The sequence below is a fragment of the Chelonoidis abingdonii genome, chromosome 8, assembly GCF_003597395.2.
Source record: "Chelonoidis abingdonii isolate Lonesome George chromosome 8, CheloAbing_2.0, whole genome shotgun sequence".
NCBI classification, from domain to species: domain Eukaryota; kingdom Metazoa; phylum Chordata; order Testudines; family Testudinidae; genus Chelonoidis; species Chelonoidis abingdonii.
Genome location: NC_133776.1, coordinates 66,961,798 through 66,976,810, shown reverse-complemented (window position 1 = coordinate 66,976,810; position 15,013 = coordinate 66,961,798). Strand labels below are relative to the sequence as shown.

Sequence of the window (15,013 nt, the reverse complement as noted above, 5' to 3'; positions counted from 1 at the left end):
GATGTTTTCCCTTAGCCTGGCTGCCTCTCCTCTGCGCAGAAGGCCCACACTGTGTGAGACTGGGCTGCTGCCCTCTGAGCCGTAGGCTGCAGGGGCCCACTGCATCATCCACTCTTCCCTTTGTGAAAAGAGGTGAATTCCCATCAGGCCTCATCCTTGTGTCTGCTCTCTGTGACTGTTGTGTTCCCATCCCTCTGGTGCAGGGCTCGTCTGGAGGCCTTTTCAGACCACAGCGGGAAGCTGCAGCTCCCCCTCCAGGAGATCATAGACTGGCTGGGTCAGAAGGATGAAGAGCTGTCCGCACAGCTGCCACTCCGGGGAGACGTGCTCTTGGTGCAGCAGGAAAAAGAGACGCATGCGGTATGGTTCCACATACACACTTCCTAGAGCCCTGCCCTTGTTCACCAGCTAGAATGAGTTCTCGCCCCAGGTTCCTTGGCATGGAATTTGGATACCTGACCTGGCCTCTCTGCCCACAGCTGTGCTTGCAGGTCCCCCTGTGACTTATGTTTGGGGCCAGCTGGCTGTCACTTGCACCTTTCCCCTTCCCTTATGAGGCGATGCCAACGTTCTCCTGAAAAGCTCCAGCCTGTATTTTCCCCAATGAATAACAGATAGAATCAGTCCAGTTTAGAAAGTGAAGAGGCATTTAGTGTAAATTACAGAAAGTAAATCTGCATTACAGATTTAAAGCTAACTCTACGAAGAGATCACAGAACTGGATACTAAGCCTCAGTCACTGATAATTGCTTATCACCTGTTTCCCAACTGGTTGCAATAGCCGAGCTCTCAAACAAACAGATGCCATTCTTTGGCCACACTCGTGGGGATCCTGACACTTGCCGAGAGACCAGTTTGGGTCATCTGTCTGACTATGATCTACAGTTGACACAGTGACGAGGATGTGAGAATCCTTGTTGTGTTATAGCACATAGCACTTCTGATTAACCAATGTCCTCCCCTCTACATTTAGGAGAATCATAGGACTGGAAGGGACATCAAGAGGTCATCTAGTCCCGTCCCTTGGACCTGTGACAGGACTACATTTTTAAAATACTTACAAAGGACAGTGTCCTCCTCCCTGGACCCACAATGCAAACTGGCCATGGTCAGAATGCCTCCCCTTTAATAACTCATGGCCCAGAATACACCAGTAGTTGCCTATTTCAGAGACATTGTTGATCTACAGATCTAACCAAATCTCTCTCCTCCTTCCATGTGTTGGGATCTTCCTTGAATCCTAGGGCTGTTTATCCATTAACTTTCCTTTGTATGCTAAAGATGTGCATGTACCGTCTTCTCAGGCAGAGCTTCTTTTATCATGTCAGTTATGTGCTCTGTGCCGGTAGTTCCCTTGTGCACTGAAGTGAGTAATTCACTGAACAGTTCTTGGTTGAGGAAGGAGCTTTTCAATTCTCTAACTCAGCCTTTTTTTGGTCATGCTATGCCTCCGGACTGCAGGCTTTCATGGAAGAAGTGAAGTCTCGGGGCCCGTATATTTATTCCGTCCTGGAGTCGGCGCAGGCCTTCCTTTCCCAGCACCCATTTGAGGAATTAGAGGAACCAAATTCTGAAAGTAAAGGTATGTACAGCCTCCCACTCTCATCCCCTTCCTTGTCCTCATGTCAGCGTGGCCTAGCTCTCAGATCTTGCATGCTGTCGTTCTGAGAGAAGAGACGAGCGGGGGCAGGGTGCAACGTGGCCTTGTGTACCGCAGTGCAGCATGAATGAACTGAACGGGCAGTACTACAGCACAGTGTTACCTGGCACTGGTAATCCATATGTCCTCTACTTAGTAGGAAAGAAGAGCTAGTAACTCATAGCAAGGAGGATGAGGTAATTAATGCCTATTTTGCTTCAATCCTCACTAAAAAGATTAATGGTGACAAGATAGTCAAGACAACTAATATTAACAACAAGGAGAAAAGAACATAACCCCAAATGGGGAAAGAACAGATTATAGAATATTTAGATAAATTTAGATGTATTCAAGTCACCAGGGCCTGATGAAATTCATCTTAGGGTGCTGAAGCAATCTCAGAACTGTTAGCAATTATCATGGAGAATTCATGGAGCACAGGAGAGGTCCCAGAAGACTGGAGAAGGGCAAACATAGTACCTATCTTTAAAAAGAGGAACAAAGAGGACCTGGTGAATTACAGACCAGTCAGCCTAACTTTGATACAAGGAAAAGTTACTGGAACAAATTATTAAACAATCAAATTGTAAGTACCTAGAGTATGATAAGATTATAAGGAATAGCCAGCATTAATTTGTCAAAACCAAATCATGCCAAACCAGCTTAATTTCCGTCTTTGACAGGGTTATTTTTACCTAGTGGATGGGGGGAAGCAGTAGATGTGATATATCTTGATTTTAGTAAGGGTTTTGAAACAGTCCCACATGACGTTCTCATAAGCAAACTAGGAAAATGTGGGCTACATGAAAATGATAAAAGATGGGTGAACAACTGATTGAAACACTGTACACAAAGAGTAGTTATCAGTGGTTCACTGTCAGTCTGGGAGGGTGTATCTGGTGGGGTATTGCAGGGATCAGTCCTGGTCTAGTACTAGTCAATGTTTTCATTAATGACTTGGATAATGGAGTGGAGAATATGCTTGTAAAATTTGTGGATGACACCAAGCTGGGAGGGGTCACAAGCACTTTGGAGGACAGGATTAGAATTCAAAACAATCCTGACAAATTGAAAAATTGGCCTGAAATCAACAAGATGAAATTCAATAAAAACCCGGGCAAGGTACAGCATTTAGGAAGGAAAAATCAAATGCACAGCTACAAAATGGGAAATAGCTGGCTAGATGGTAGTACTGCTGAATATGAATCAACAAGGTGATGTAGCTGCTAAAAAGGCTGATGGGGTGCATTAACAGGACTGTCATGCTGGGAGGTCATTGTCCTGCTCTGTATGTCACTGGTGAGGCCTCAACTGGATTCTGTGTCCAGTTCTGGGTGCCACACTTTAGGAAAGATGTGGGAAAATTGGAGGAAAAGTTTAAAAAACTGGGCATGTTTAGTCTTTAGAAAAGACGACTAGGGGGGACATGATAACAGTTTTCGAATATGTTACTGTTATAAAGAAGATGTGATCAGTTGTTCTGCATGTCCACTGAAGGTACAAGAAGAAGTAATGGGCTTAATCTGAAGCAAGGGAGGTTTATGTTATATCAGGAAAAGCTTTTTAACTCTGAAGGTGGTTGAGCTCTGGAATAGGCTTCCAAGGCAAGTTGTGGAATCCCCATCACTGGAGGCTTTTGAGCAGGAGGTTGGACAAACACCTGTCAGAGCTGCTCTAGGTTTACTTGGCCCTGCCTCAGCACAGGGGGCTGGACTTGATGACCTGTTGAGGTCCCTTCCAGCCCTGCATTTCTATCATTCTATGTCGTGTACTGAAATTGTCCTCTTTTTCTCTCTCACTTCTCTCTGTCCTTTGTTCCTCCTCTTCCCAATTCTCCCTGGCTTCTCCTCTCTTTCTCCTCTTTGGCTGTCCCTGCGGTGGTTGGGATCTCCTGGTTGTTCACTGTGGCCCTGCTGCTTTGCTCACAGATGTCTCTCCAAGGCACCGGGTCCAGAATATCAGCCGTTTTGTCTGGAAGCAGGCGAATGTGGCCAGTGAGCTGTGGGAGAAGCTCACTGCCCGCTGTGTTGACCAACACCGTCATATTGAACGGACACTGGAGCAACTGCTGGAGGTCAAGGGAGCCATGGAGGAGCTCAGCACAACTCTGGACCAGGCCGACAGTGTGCGAGAAACCTGGGAGCCCATTGGAGACCTCTTCATCGACTCATTACCAGAGCACATCCAGGCAACCAAGGTACATCTCACCCTCTCTCTGTTCCTAAGGGAGACCAGTTGCTTCTCTCCAGGATCTCCTCCAGTAAGACAGCATCATGCCATCTGATAGTCGCTATCCAAGTGGAACTGTGCCAAAACCTTGTCTGGACACCGATAAAACCAGAGGGACCAGTTTATCGCTAGTGTGACTCCACTGACTGCTAGGACGAATTTGGCTTGTGATGTCTGTAGGGATAGATAATCCTGAGGTCTTTTCTAGTGGAGCATTTTCCCCTCACTGGGTCCTGATCAAACCATGCACTCTCTGGATAGCACTCTTCTTCTCATTTTCTACTAGTTGGGATCTGATTAGTATCCCAAGCAAGGGGACTCAATTCCATTGTGGTGCTAGTGCGTGCATCTCCAGTCTGTCTTGCTGGGTTCCCTCTGCTGCTCTAGCACTCTCAGGGGAGGAGGGTTAGACAGCGATTCCCACCCACCCCTACTCTCCCAGGCAATGCCAGCTGCTGGTGTACCTAGGCCAGTATCAGAGCGTTACTAGTGATGTTACAATGAAGGATTAAGGTGAGTGGCTTTTGTCTCTGTCCCACCTTCTGTCTCTTCTCTTTGGGATGGGGGGCTCTAGCTGTTTAAAGAGGAGCTCTCCCCCATGAAGGACGGGGTGAAGCTAGTTAATGACCTCGCACACCAGCTTGCTATCTCAGATGTGCATCTGTCCATGGAGAACTCCCGGGCTCTGGAGCAGATCAACACCCGATGGAAACAGCTGGAGGTAGGAAGGGGCAACGTGGGGGCAAAGGAGGGAAATCAGGTGCCCTGTGAACAGCAGTTGTACATTATGGGGAAGTGCAACAAGGGTAACAGAGATCTGGGGTCATATGTCTGAATGGGTCTATTCTGAGAAAGAGGGAGACAGCAGGTCACCGGGCAGGGAGGTGGTGAGTCTGCAGTGGGGCTCTGGAGAACAGAGGCAACATGAAAGACAAGACACAACGGGGGCTCATAGGGGCAGGTCCTCAGCTAGCATAAATGGGTGCAGCTCTGGTGGCTTCAGTGGAACCACAGTGAAGATCTGGCCTGTGGGGACTGAGAATTAGCTAGGTGAGGGAGTGGGCAGGAGGGTTTGGTTGTTGGGGGATAGGAATCCAGGAAGGTGGTGGATGTGTGTATAGGAGGATAACTTGGAGTGGTGCATTGCAGTGCCATGTTAGTATGTGTGTGATGACCTGTCTAAAAGTTAAAATCCTGGGGAAGTTCACATTTAAGTTCCAGTTTCCTCTTCTCCCAGGCCTCGGTTAACGAACGCCTGAAACAGCTCCAGGATGCCCATCGGGACTTTGGCCCAGGTTCCCAGCACTTCCTCTCCAGTATGTGAGCAGATCCTCCCAGTGTCCCCACCATCAGATACCCCGGGGTGGGGGGAGCTCAGCACTGTGCCATTTGCTCTGTACAGATTCACACCTGCCTGCCTTTCTTACTGCCTTGGCCGCACAAGATTTCCCCCAGAGACATATTCCCTTTGGCCTAGCTCTGCCAGGGCAACCCCAATAACCAGCTAGAAAGAGGCGCTATCGAGTGGCAGTTCCTAAGTGACATATGGCATTAGCCAAGGTTGATAGCACCATGATACCTGGAGGGTACAGGATTGAGGTGCTTGTCTATATGGGGACACTCAGGAAAAATACGACAAATCCACTAAAGTGTGAAGTCTCTGGGCTTCAGTGAAAGTGCATTAAACCCATGGGGATGCTCCCCTTTGGAAGTAAAGTGGCCTTTGTTCCCTGAATCTTAACCCTCTCTGGAGACAAGCCCTTACGCAGGAGGCAGCTGTCCAGGCTATTATGATCCATATTTGCTAACCACTCAGGCCAGTCAGGTGGAGTGGTGCCGCATTCAATAACCCAGACATGGTGACATGAACCTGAAGCAGCTTCCAGTTGACACTTGGGGCTGTGCCAAACTCCATAATCCTGTGACTCCACAGGGCTGGATGACAGATGGCAGCAAAAAGTCATCTCCCATAGTCCACAAAGATGGGTAGGACAGTGAGAATGCACCTGTTATTTCCCATTGTAAAGCAGGATGCTATTCCCCCGTTGCTGAGCTGGCTCTACCAGGAGGCTGTCTTGGCATCATGGCGAACCCTGCAGTGGAAAGAACTTAGGACAAAATTTCCAAACCTGGGTGTCTGATGTTAGGCTTCTACATAAAAATGGCTTGATTCTCTGAGGTGTTGAGCACCCCTAGCTCCCGATGACATCAGTGGGATTAGTGGGTGCTTGGCTTGTCTGCAGAGCTGGTCACTTGCCCTGGGTGCCTGCACATGGATTTAGAAGCCAGGTTTAGAAGCACTGACCTTGGTGCTTATAAAGTGCCTGCGTGGAGGTGAGCTGTTTGGTGGTGGTGCTGGAGGTGAAAGGGTTTCATTTTCCCAGATAATTACTGGTGCTGCAGACAACCAATGCAGTTATGGCATGGCTCCTATCCACCCTGATCTTTCTGCTTCAGAAAAACAGGCCTCTCCTGAACTGAAGGAGAGCTCTAAGGAGAGTGAGAGAAGCAGGTATCTCATACACTGTGACCCAGCCATTAGAGGGTAGCAACACACCCTCCAGCACCCAAATCCAGTGCAGTACACCCACCACACGATGCACCTTGTAAAGAAGGATTTCACTGACTAGAGACCACTGCCTGGGGCAATGGCAGTGTCTGTGGTACGGTCCTGTCCATAGTCAACTGTGGGGAGTGGGGTGAGGCTGGGGACACAGAGATGGCTACTCCATTTCTGCATTTAAGTGCAAATAGTGCTGCGTCCCTAGCCCCACCTCATCTCTGCTCCCCAAGAACAGCCCTCGGTAGGCTGCAGTCTCTCATCAGAGAGGATTTTGACTAACGGTAGCGTCTGTATCTGTCTCTCTTTGCAGCCTCTGTCCAGGTTCCCTGGGAACGAGCAATTTCACCCAATAAAGTGCCGTACTACATCAAGTAAGTGTGCAGTCAGAGGCTGGTCTCTCTGTCTCACTTTCCGGGGCGCTCTGTCTGTCTTCCATCCCCTGTGTGACTTTCCCACTCACCTCCAAAAAGACCTATGTGGTCTTGATGGGGTAAAACACAAATCCTATCCATTCCAGGATCTCAGGCGGTGAGCTCACCGCCTTCCAATCACACCGGACACAGCCCATGTGGCCTTTCCCCCAGGGCAGATCTGTAATCACAGTGCAGACTCCTCAGTCTCTGGTGTAGGTAGGAACCTTGCTGGGTCCCCACATTCAGCTGTGGTTGGGGCAAGAGTTGTGTTCCCTTGCGGGATTCCCAGCTCTGGGGAATCTCATTAAGTTTTGCAGAGGGGACGTTTGCAGACGTTAGAGGTAGGTGTGTGTGTGTGTGAGAGAGAGAGAGAGAGAGATAGGGGGGTAGTTTGGCAAGTGCTGTTGTCAGACACTTCCTAGTGGCTGTTAGCAGGCATTGGGGCACTGGAGAGTAGTGCATGCGTGTTGTAGGAGGAAGGACCCTAGCAGTCAGCCCATAAGAGGTGGGGCTGGAGGTGAAATTAACAGTGATGTTAAAACAAGCTCATCACACCTGATTGCACCAGGGTGGACCCCCTGCCTCCAAAATGCATTCCACCTGTGTGCACTGGGAATCCCGTTGGTATTATCAGCTTCCCCTCCCCGCCTAATAAGAGAGCATGTGGGAGCTCTCTGCACCATTATGCTGAGATGGGAGGACGGGATCGTCAGGTGATGGGCACAGGCCTGCAGGCATCTGGTGCCCGATTTGGGGCCAGAGGGATCTCCGATCCGGGGCAGCTCAGAATTCGGGGACCCTTTGCAATAAAAAGGGGGTGATGGCTGGCTGCATCCATCTGCCTGTTCACATGTTAATTTACAGGTTTAGTGATTTGGTTTCCTTTTTTTTTTTTCTTCAGCCACCAGGCTCAGACGACATGCTGGGACCACCCCAAGATGACAGAGTTATACCAAACGCTAGGTAAGAGCTGCTCTAGGCACCTCCCTTGGGGAGCCCACTGCATGAGCCCATGGAGAGCACTGATTCACACAGCCTCTCCTTCCCACGCCCTTTGTACGATGGGACTCGGAGCAATCCCCCCAGTTCATCTGACAAGCGGAAGAACTCCCTCTGCTTAGCTCCCCATGATACAACGGATCCAGAGTCTCTGCAGAGACCTGGTGTGATTCTTTGCTGTCTTCTGTCACACTCCCTCCTCCTCACCTTCTGTCCCTGATGGAGGATTGAGCCTTTTGTGAGTTGGAACTGGCACAACATCCTTTTGGCTTGGGTTTTGTGCTAATTCAAAGGACACTTTCCCCAGCCAAGTCTGTGACTGGTGAGTGTGCCTTTCCCTGCTGCTGAGTATGAAGATGCACAGTATGTGCATGAGTATGAAGATGAAGATGCCATGGTTATAGTCAATTCTTTCATGTTGTTTTGCAGCTGATTTGAACAACATCAAATTCTCTGCGTATCGGACAGCCATGAAGCTGCGCCGTGTCCAGAAAGCTCTGCGGTGTGAGTACCGTACACTGTCCTTGCCTCTCCTGCCCTCCTACTCTGGGAAGCCTTTCATTGCTTACAAGGAGAGGTTGGAGTGGAGCAACTGATTGGATTGGGGTTGGTTCGATGAGACTGATCAATTTCGACAGTTATGTTAACGGTAGGGTCAGTCCTACCCTTACCTCACCTCAGAGCCCCTATGATTCTTGTGGCTTTTCAGTCCCATTTTCCTCGGCTTTCACATCTTTTTCTCTCCTATGTTGCTGTGGAAGGCCCACACGAAGAGGGGAAACTGACTCACTGGGCAGTGAGATGCTACACAAAGTGCTCTCCAATGGCCAGAGTAACCACACGGAAAAAAATAGTGAGACACTATTTCCCTGTAATCTTGCAGTGTCTGGGATCAGCCACGGAAGGGGAAAGAATGCTAGACAGAAAGGTGGCTTTAAAATAGATGGTGGCCCTTTGATGTATTTTTGTTTGGGACTGATGTCTTCTGAGAAAGTGTCCATAGCTCTCCTCTCCATTCTGATCAGTAATGTTCCTTTCCCTGTTCCCTGCTCCTCCAATGCCTCAATTCTCTGCCCCTGGCCTGCTCAGTGGACCTGGTGACTCTGGCCACAGCCTTGGAAATCTTTAATGAGCATGAGCTACAGCCCAGCGATCGCGTGATGGACGTGGTGGAGGTCATCCATTGCCTGACTGCCCTCTATGAGCGGCTGGAGGAGGAGAGGGGCATTCTAGTCAACGTGCCGCTCTGCGTGGACATGAGTCTCAACTGGCTGCTCAACGTTTTCGATAGGTACCTGCTCTCAGCTTCCCTGATTCCTTTCAAAGCCATAAAGCTGGTGCTGCTGGAGCCGGCACACTGCCTGGGCACTGCGTGGAGGGAAACCTCACTGCTGGAGCTTGGGTGGGTGCTGCAAGGAAGCTCATACTGCCATGGGCTGGGGCCCAGCTGGCATAGGCAGGGCACTCCTGTGAAGAAGTTGACATTACAGTGGTCCAGCTGGCATTGCTGGGAGGAAGCTCGTGCTGTTGAACTCCCAGCAGGCACTGATGGGGCTCTGTTAAGAAAATGACCTTTGCAGAACAGAGAGGGGCTCAGCGTTGTACCTCTCTGTTTTTCAGCAGTCGCAGCGGGAAGATGCGAGCACTGTCCTTCAAGACTGGCATTGCATGTCTGTGTGGCACAGAGGTGAAGGAGAAATTCCAGTGTGAGTCACCACCTGGGGTCCATGGAATAACTAGGTCAGAGCAGGAGTGAGAGGCTTCCGGGCTTAGTAAAATTTCTGAGCAAGGAGGCCTGCCTGATGGGAGTCTCCTACCATAACTAATCTTTGCATCACGACTCCCGCTCTTTCTCTGAATCCCAGACCTCCTAATTTACTAGGCTGGGACTACAATGCTGCAGTGCAAATATAGACACACACAGGTGAACTCCTCAGCTCAGCTGTGGCAAAGGGTCAGTCTAGGGGTCAGAGCTGCAAGCCTTGCTTCATCTCTGTCCTCTCGCTTCATTTCCTCTTGCCCAAATAAAGCTGCATCCCCAGCCATGGGGTGGAGGGCACATACCTGCACAACTGTAATGGGAGTGTCTGTGCTGTTGGTCTCTCACCCTCGTTCTCTTGATTGCTATGGTGCTGGGCCATCTCCCGGCAGATCTCTTTGGCCAGGTGGCGAATCCTGGCGGTCTATGCGACCAGCGGCACCTCAGCATCCTGCTGCATGAGGCCATTCAGGTTCCGCGCCAGCTGGGAGAGGTGGCAGCATTTGGGGGCAGTAATGTGGAGCCCAGTGTCCGCAGCTGCTTCCGCTTCGTAAGTAACGTCAGTGGCGATGCTTCCTTCTGCCTCTTTCCCTTCCCGAGGGGTCTGTGCAGTGGGCAGGGAGGCAATGGGGGAGATCAGTGTCAGAGCTACCTCTTGTAATGCACATGCCTTCTCTGGAGTGGGTATGGTACCAGTTCAGCAGGGAGAGGGGCAGAGATGGGGGGATGGAACAGGAGCCATGCAGGGGCAGTTCAACAGCTGGGTATTGGCTAGCAGAGATCTCTGCCTCGCTCTGTGCTTGAAGCCATGATGGTATTTCACAGCGTGATCTGCTCTTGTCTCTCTCCTCTTTCCTTAGAGTAACGGGAAGCCTGTGATCGAGGTCGTTCAGTTCCTGGAATGGGCCAACCTGGAGCCGCAGTCTATGGTGTGGCTGGCTGTCCTGCACAGAGTGACCATTGCTGAGCAGGTGAAGCATCAAACCAAGTGCTCTGTCTGCAAACTGTGTCCCATCAAAGGCTTCAGGTATGGAGAGCAACTGTGTGGGGGGTCTCTGCAGCCAGTTTAGGAACAAGGGGAACTCTGCGGGAGCTAGTGATAGTGGGATTACACTGGGATGAATCTCACGCAAGTGCTAGACAAACACGCTCCTGGCAGACTTCATCTCCTAGCCTCAGGGGAGAGTGGGTGAGAGTGGGGACCCTGCTTGGAATGGGACCTCAGCCCAGTCTCCTAGTGGCTGGTCTGCTGGAACCTGGCTCAGGATGGGCGTGACAGAAAACTGACCTAGCTGTCAAGCGTTTGTGGTCTCTGCGAAATGACTTGATGTGACATTATCCCTGGACAGAGACCAGCATGAAGCACCAACTACAAGTACTAATGGAACCCTTGGCTGGCTACCTCAGCATGGAGACTGAGCTGCTTTCCCGTGCCGGTAGGGCAGAGGCCTGTCAGCAGGTCCGAGGGAAGCTTGTACTTGTTCAGGCTGTGCCTGACGTGCAGATAGCAGCTGCCAGCTCAGGGCCACAGTCACACCAACATGTTAAAATAAAGAGGTGTGCTGGGGCCTTGCGGCTGGGGTGGGGTCCCCACCCTCACCCACTCTCCCCTGAGGCTGGGAGATGAGGTCTCTGCCAGGAGTGTGTTTGTCTAGCACTTGGGGTGGCTGTGGCCTTTCTGGAGGCCTTACTGGCTGGCCCCCACCAGCAGGGGCAGTTCAACAGCTGGGCCGTGTGCTGAAAAGGCCATTTGCCCTAGACTTGCAGTAGGTTTTAGATGTGACCTATGACCTGCATGTCTCAATAATTTGGGCATTCGTATCAGCAGTGCCTCAGACAGGTACTGCCACAAATATCAAATGGAGAGACCCTCTGTCCCTGCAGGAAGAGAGGGAGGGCGCTTGCTGGCTTCTGGGGACAGTAAATGGGTCGGTGCCTCTGAGCTGTGCTTTAGATTCAGTGATGTACAAGAAAAACCAGAGCTGCCATGACCTGTGAGGAGCGCACAGGGTGAGCCAGACACACTACCTCAGAGAGGTCCCCTGCTGAGAGCCCCTGGAAGCGGGAGGCTTGGAGACAAAGCATCAAAGATTGGTGCTGTCTCCATAACTCCACTTCATCTTCCCAGGTACCGCAGCCTGAAGCAGTTCAACGTGGATATCTGTCAGACCTGCTTCCTAACCGGACGAGCCAGCAAAGGGAACAAGCTCCACTATCCCATCATGGAGTACTATACTCCGGTAATGAGCTGGGGTGCTTGCTGTTGTGCTGGGGGTGCTGAGCACTCGCAGTCTCACATGGCTAGGGAGTTACGGGCAGCCAGCCTAGGGTATTGCAGGGAACTCTTCATTCAATGCTGTACCCCACTCCTGCTGCGGGTAGCCTTGTACAGTGCCAGAAATGGCTTAGCCAGTGTTTTGTTCAGCTCTGCCTTTGCGTGTTGGAAGCTTTCTACACAAGTGTGTTTTGCTGATTACAAAGCTGTCGCAGTAAACACAGGCTCTGCCACTCTAGCCCATTCGTGTGAAGTGCAGAGACAGTCCCCAGTACTGTGCATGTTGGCATGGCCTTGCACTGTGGTATGACAAGCCACACTCCTTATTCCATGTGCAGCTGTTTGCTCGTGCTCTTCCCTGCTCATTGCACAAGTCTTTCATGCACCTGTGGCCTGTGCTCTGGAAACTCTCCCCCCTACCCTGTTTGAGGCTTGACTCGAGGGATTTCTTTCCTCTGGATGCCCCCACCCCTTACTCACTAAAGCCTTAATGTGTCTGTTTTTCTACAGACCACCTCTAGTGAGAACATGAGGGACTTTGCTACAACTCTAAAAAACAAGTTCCGGTCCAAGCAGTACTTCAGCAGGCATCCACAGAGAGGCTACCTGCCCGTCCAGTCTGTGCTGGAAGCTGACTTCACTGAGACGTGAGTGTTACTGTCGCACCAACCGACCCTGTCTGATTCTCCCCCATCCCCGCCCCCCCACACAGATGGGGACCTTCCAGGTTCAGGGGGGTGGAATTCAAATGGAAATGATCCCACTGCAGGGATCAGAAGGTGAAGATAGTTCAGGTTTCACTCTAGAGGCTGGACTGGTGTCTAGTCCTCAGAAGAAGACCTGGGATTCCCATTGCCCTCCCTTGATGGAGGGTTTGGTGGAGATGCTGCTTCCAACTTCCTGTTTAACCTCACGGGAGTGATGCTTCTCCAAACTGTCCCTCGTGCTTCTAGATCCAAATGGGACTGGGGCAGCGTCTCCTAGTCAGAGTCAGAGGAAGAAACCATAGAGCCTCACTGACCTGTGTGTGTCTCTTCCAGACCAGCCTCCTCCCCGATGTTACCGCATGCCGATACCCACTCCCGGATTGAACACTTCGCCAGCAGGTACCACACGCCGGTGCAGGATGCCCAATGAGGTCCTCTGTCCACCGTGTATGCAGCCTTCACTCTGCAGTTTGGAGGCTGAAGTAACCCCAGTAATCCAACTGCCCCCACCCTCTCCACACACCCCTCTGCTGGGGCTTTCCAGGCAACACTCACTAAAGTCACTTCATAGGCAGGGATCATGGCTAAAATTGGCTCAGGTTAGTTCCAAAACATGGAGCCCTCGTTCTGGGAGGGGAAGAAGGGTAGTGACACAGCTGCAGGGGGCCCCTTTGGAGTGGGATCCTCAGATGGGCTAATCTGGGCTGCGATGTGACCATTTTGTTTCTACAGGACCTTTATTTTCATTCGAGAATTTTGTATTTAAAGAAGAGGCCTACTAAGCTGCCACACTTCCCCTAAGAGACAAGCCAGACCCCTGTTGGAGCCAGTTACACCCTCACCAATGCCCTCAGGGTTTTTGTTCCCAGGCACCTCTCAGGTTGCCCCATGGGACTTCATGGCCCCCACTGCTGTAGCCTCCCAATCCATAAAGCATTGCTCCTCCCAACACCCTTGTGAGACAGGGCAGTGCTATTGTCCCCATCGCCCGGATGCGGAACTGAGCACAGAGACAGGGCCCCTATCCACACAGGTATTTAGGCTTCAACTTCCATTTAAATCAGTGATTTAGAAGCATAAACATCTATGTGGATCTGGGCCTAAGTGCCAAGGGCAAGGCCATCAGGGGCTCTGTGATGAAGCTGGGAATTGACTCTGGGTCTCCCAGACCAGTGCCCTAACACTGCCCCATCCTCCAGATAAGATTGCAGTCCATATACAGTAACTCCTCTCTTAAAGTCGTCCCAGTTAACACTGTTTCGTTGTTACATTGCTGATTAATTAGAGAACATGCTTGTTTAAAGTTGTGCAATGCTCCATTATAACGTCGTTTGGTAGTCACCGGCTTTGTTCACTGCTTGCAGGAAGAGCAGCCCGTTGCAGCTAGCTGGTGGGAGCTTGGAACCAGGGTGGACCAGCAGCCCCCCTGTCAGCTCCCCGTTCCCCTAAGTTCCCTGTACAGCAGCCGCCCAGCAGACTATCAGTTGCCGGGAGTTCAGCTGTTTCCCCCGCACACACACACTGCCATGTGCTGCTCCTGCCCTCTGCCTTGGAGATGCCTGCTTGCTGTGCGGGGGAGCGGGAAGGGGGCTGCAAAGTCAGGGTGTCTCCTTACCCCTGCACTCCACTTACCCCATCTTCCATAGAGCAGGGGGGACACATGACAGGGCTCATGACAGTAGCTTTCTGGCAGCAGCTGTTGTCTCAGCTTGCTGATTGATCTGCTTAACAAGGCAGTGTACTTAAAGTGTGGTCAGCATACTTAAAGGAGAAATGTGCATCTCTCTCTCACACACATGGTGTGTGTCTCTGTCTGCCATGCTGTCTCCCCTCCCTCCATTTGTGCTGCCTTGTAGAGTGTGAGGCTACATTAACAACGAGTTAACCCTTGAGGGCTCAGCCAATTGCTAGTTCATCATTCAGCCGTAAGGCATTCCATGGGAAATATCCCACCCTCTGACTTCACCACCTCAACCAACCTTCACAATCATCATCGCTGTGTACCAGTATTAAATTGTTGGTTTAAAACTTATATTCTGTGTGTATGAGTGTGCATATGTGTGTGTGTGTGCTGTGACAAAGTTCCTCCTCTACCTTGGTTGGACCTGCATTTATTAGCAGATTTGCTCACCTCAGTGATCTTCCCCACAGTCTGGGTCAACTTCTCCTGTGTCTGATCAGGAGTTGAGAGGTTTGAGGGGAACCCGGGCCTGCCCTCTACTCTGGGTTCCAGCCCAGGGCCCTTGGATTGCAGCTGTCCATAGTGCCTCCTGTAACACCTTTATGACAGCTACACCTTCCTGGGTTACTTCCCCATGGCCTCCTCCAAACATCTTCTTTATCCTCACCACAGGACATTCCTCCTGGTGTCTGATAATGCTTGTAATCCTTAGTCCTCCAGCAGCACACCCTCTCACTCACAGCTCCTT

The 15,013-nt window shown here is 50.9% G+C and overlaps 1 protein-coding gene across 3 annotated transcripts in view; it reads left to right on the top strand.

The window, feature by feature from the left end:
* DRP2 (dystrophin related protein 2) overlaps positions 1–15,013 on the top strand; it is a 48,568-nt gene that overhangs the window by 22,982 nt on the left and 10,573 nt on the right. For all 3 annotated transcript variants that reach the window (XM_032772164.2, XM_032772165.2, XM_032772162.2), the window contains 15 exons: positions 204–360; positions 1,462–1,582; positions 3,568–3,836; positions 4,443–4,589; positions 5,106–5,184; positions 6,742–6,802; positions 7,746–7,807; positions 8,273–8,347; positions 8,933–9,134; positions 9,464–9,549; positions 9,995–10,152; positions 10,463–10,629; positions 11,731–11,842; positions 12,388–12,524; positions 12,918–12,983. In XM_032772164.2, the coding sequence (XP_032628055.1) occupies positions 204–360; positions 1,462–1,582; positions 3,568–3,836; positions 4,443–4,589; positions 5,106–5,184; positions 6,742–6,802; positions 7,746–7,807; positions 8,273–8,347; positions 8,933–9,134; positions 9,464–9,549; positions 9,995–10,152; positions 10,463–10,629; positions 11,731–11,842; positions 12,388–12,524; positions 12,918–12,983 (1,899 nt within the window). The remainder of the gene's footprint in view (positions 1–203; positions 361–1,461; positions 1,583–3,567; positions 3,837–4,442; positions 4,590–5,105; positions 5,185–6,741; positions 6,803–7,745; positions 7,808–8,272; positions 8,348–8,932; positions 9,135–9,463; positions 9,550–9,994; positions 10,153–10,462; positions 10,630–11,730; positions 11,843–12,387; positions 12,525–12,917; positions 12,984–15,013) is intronic.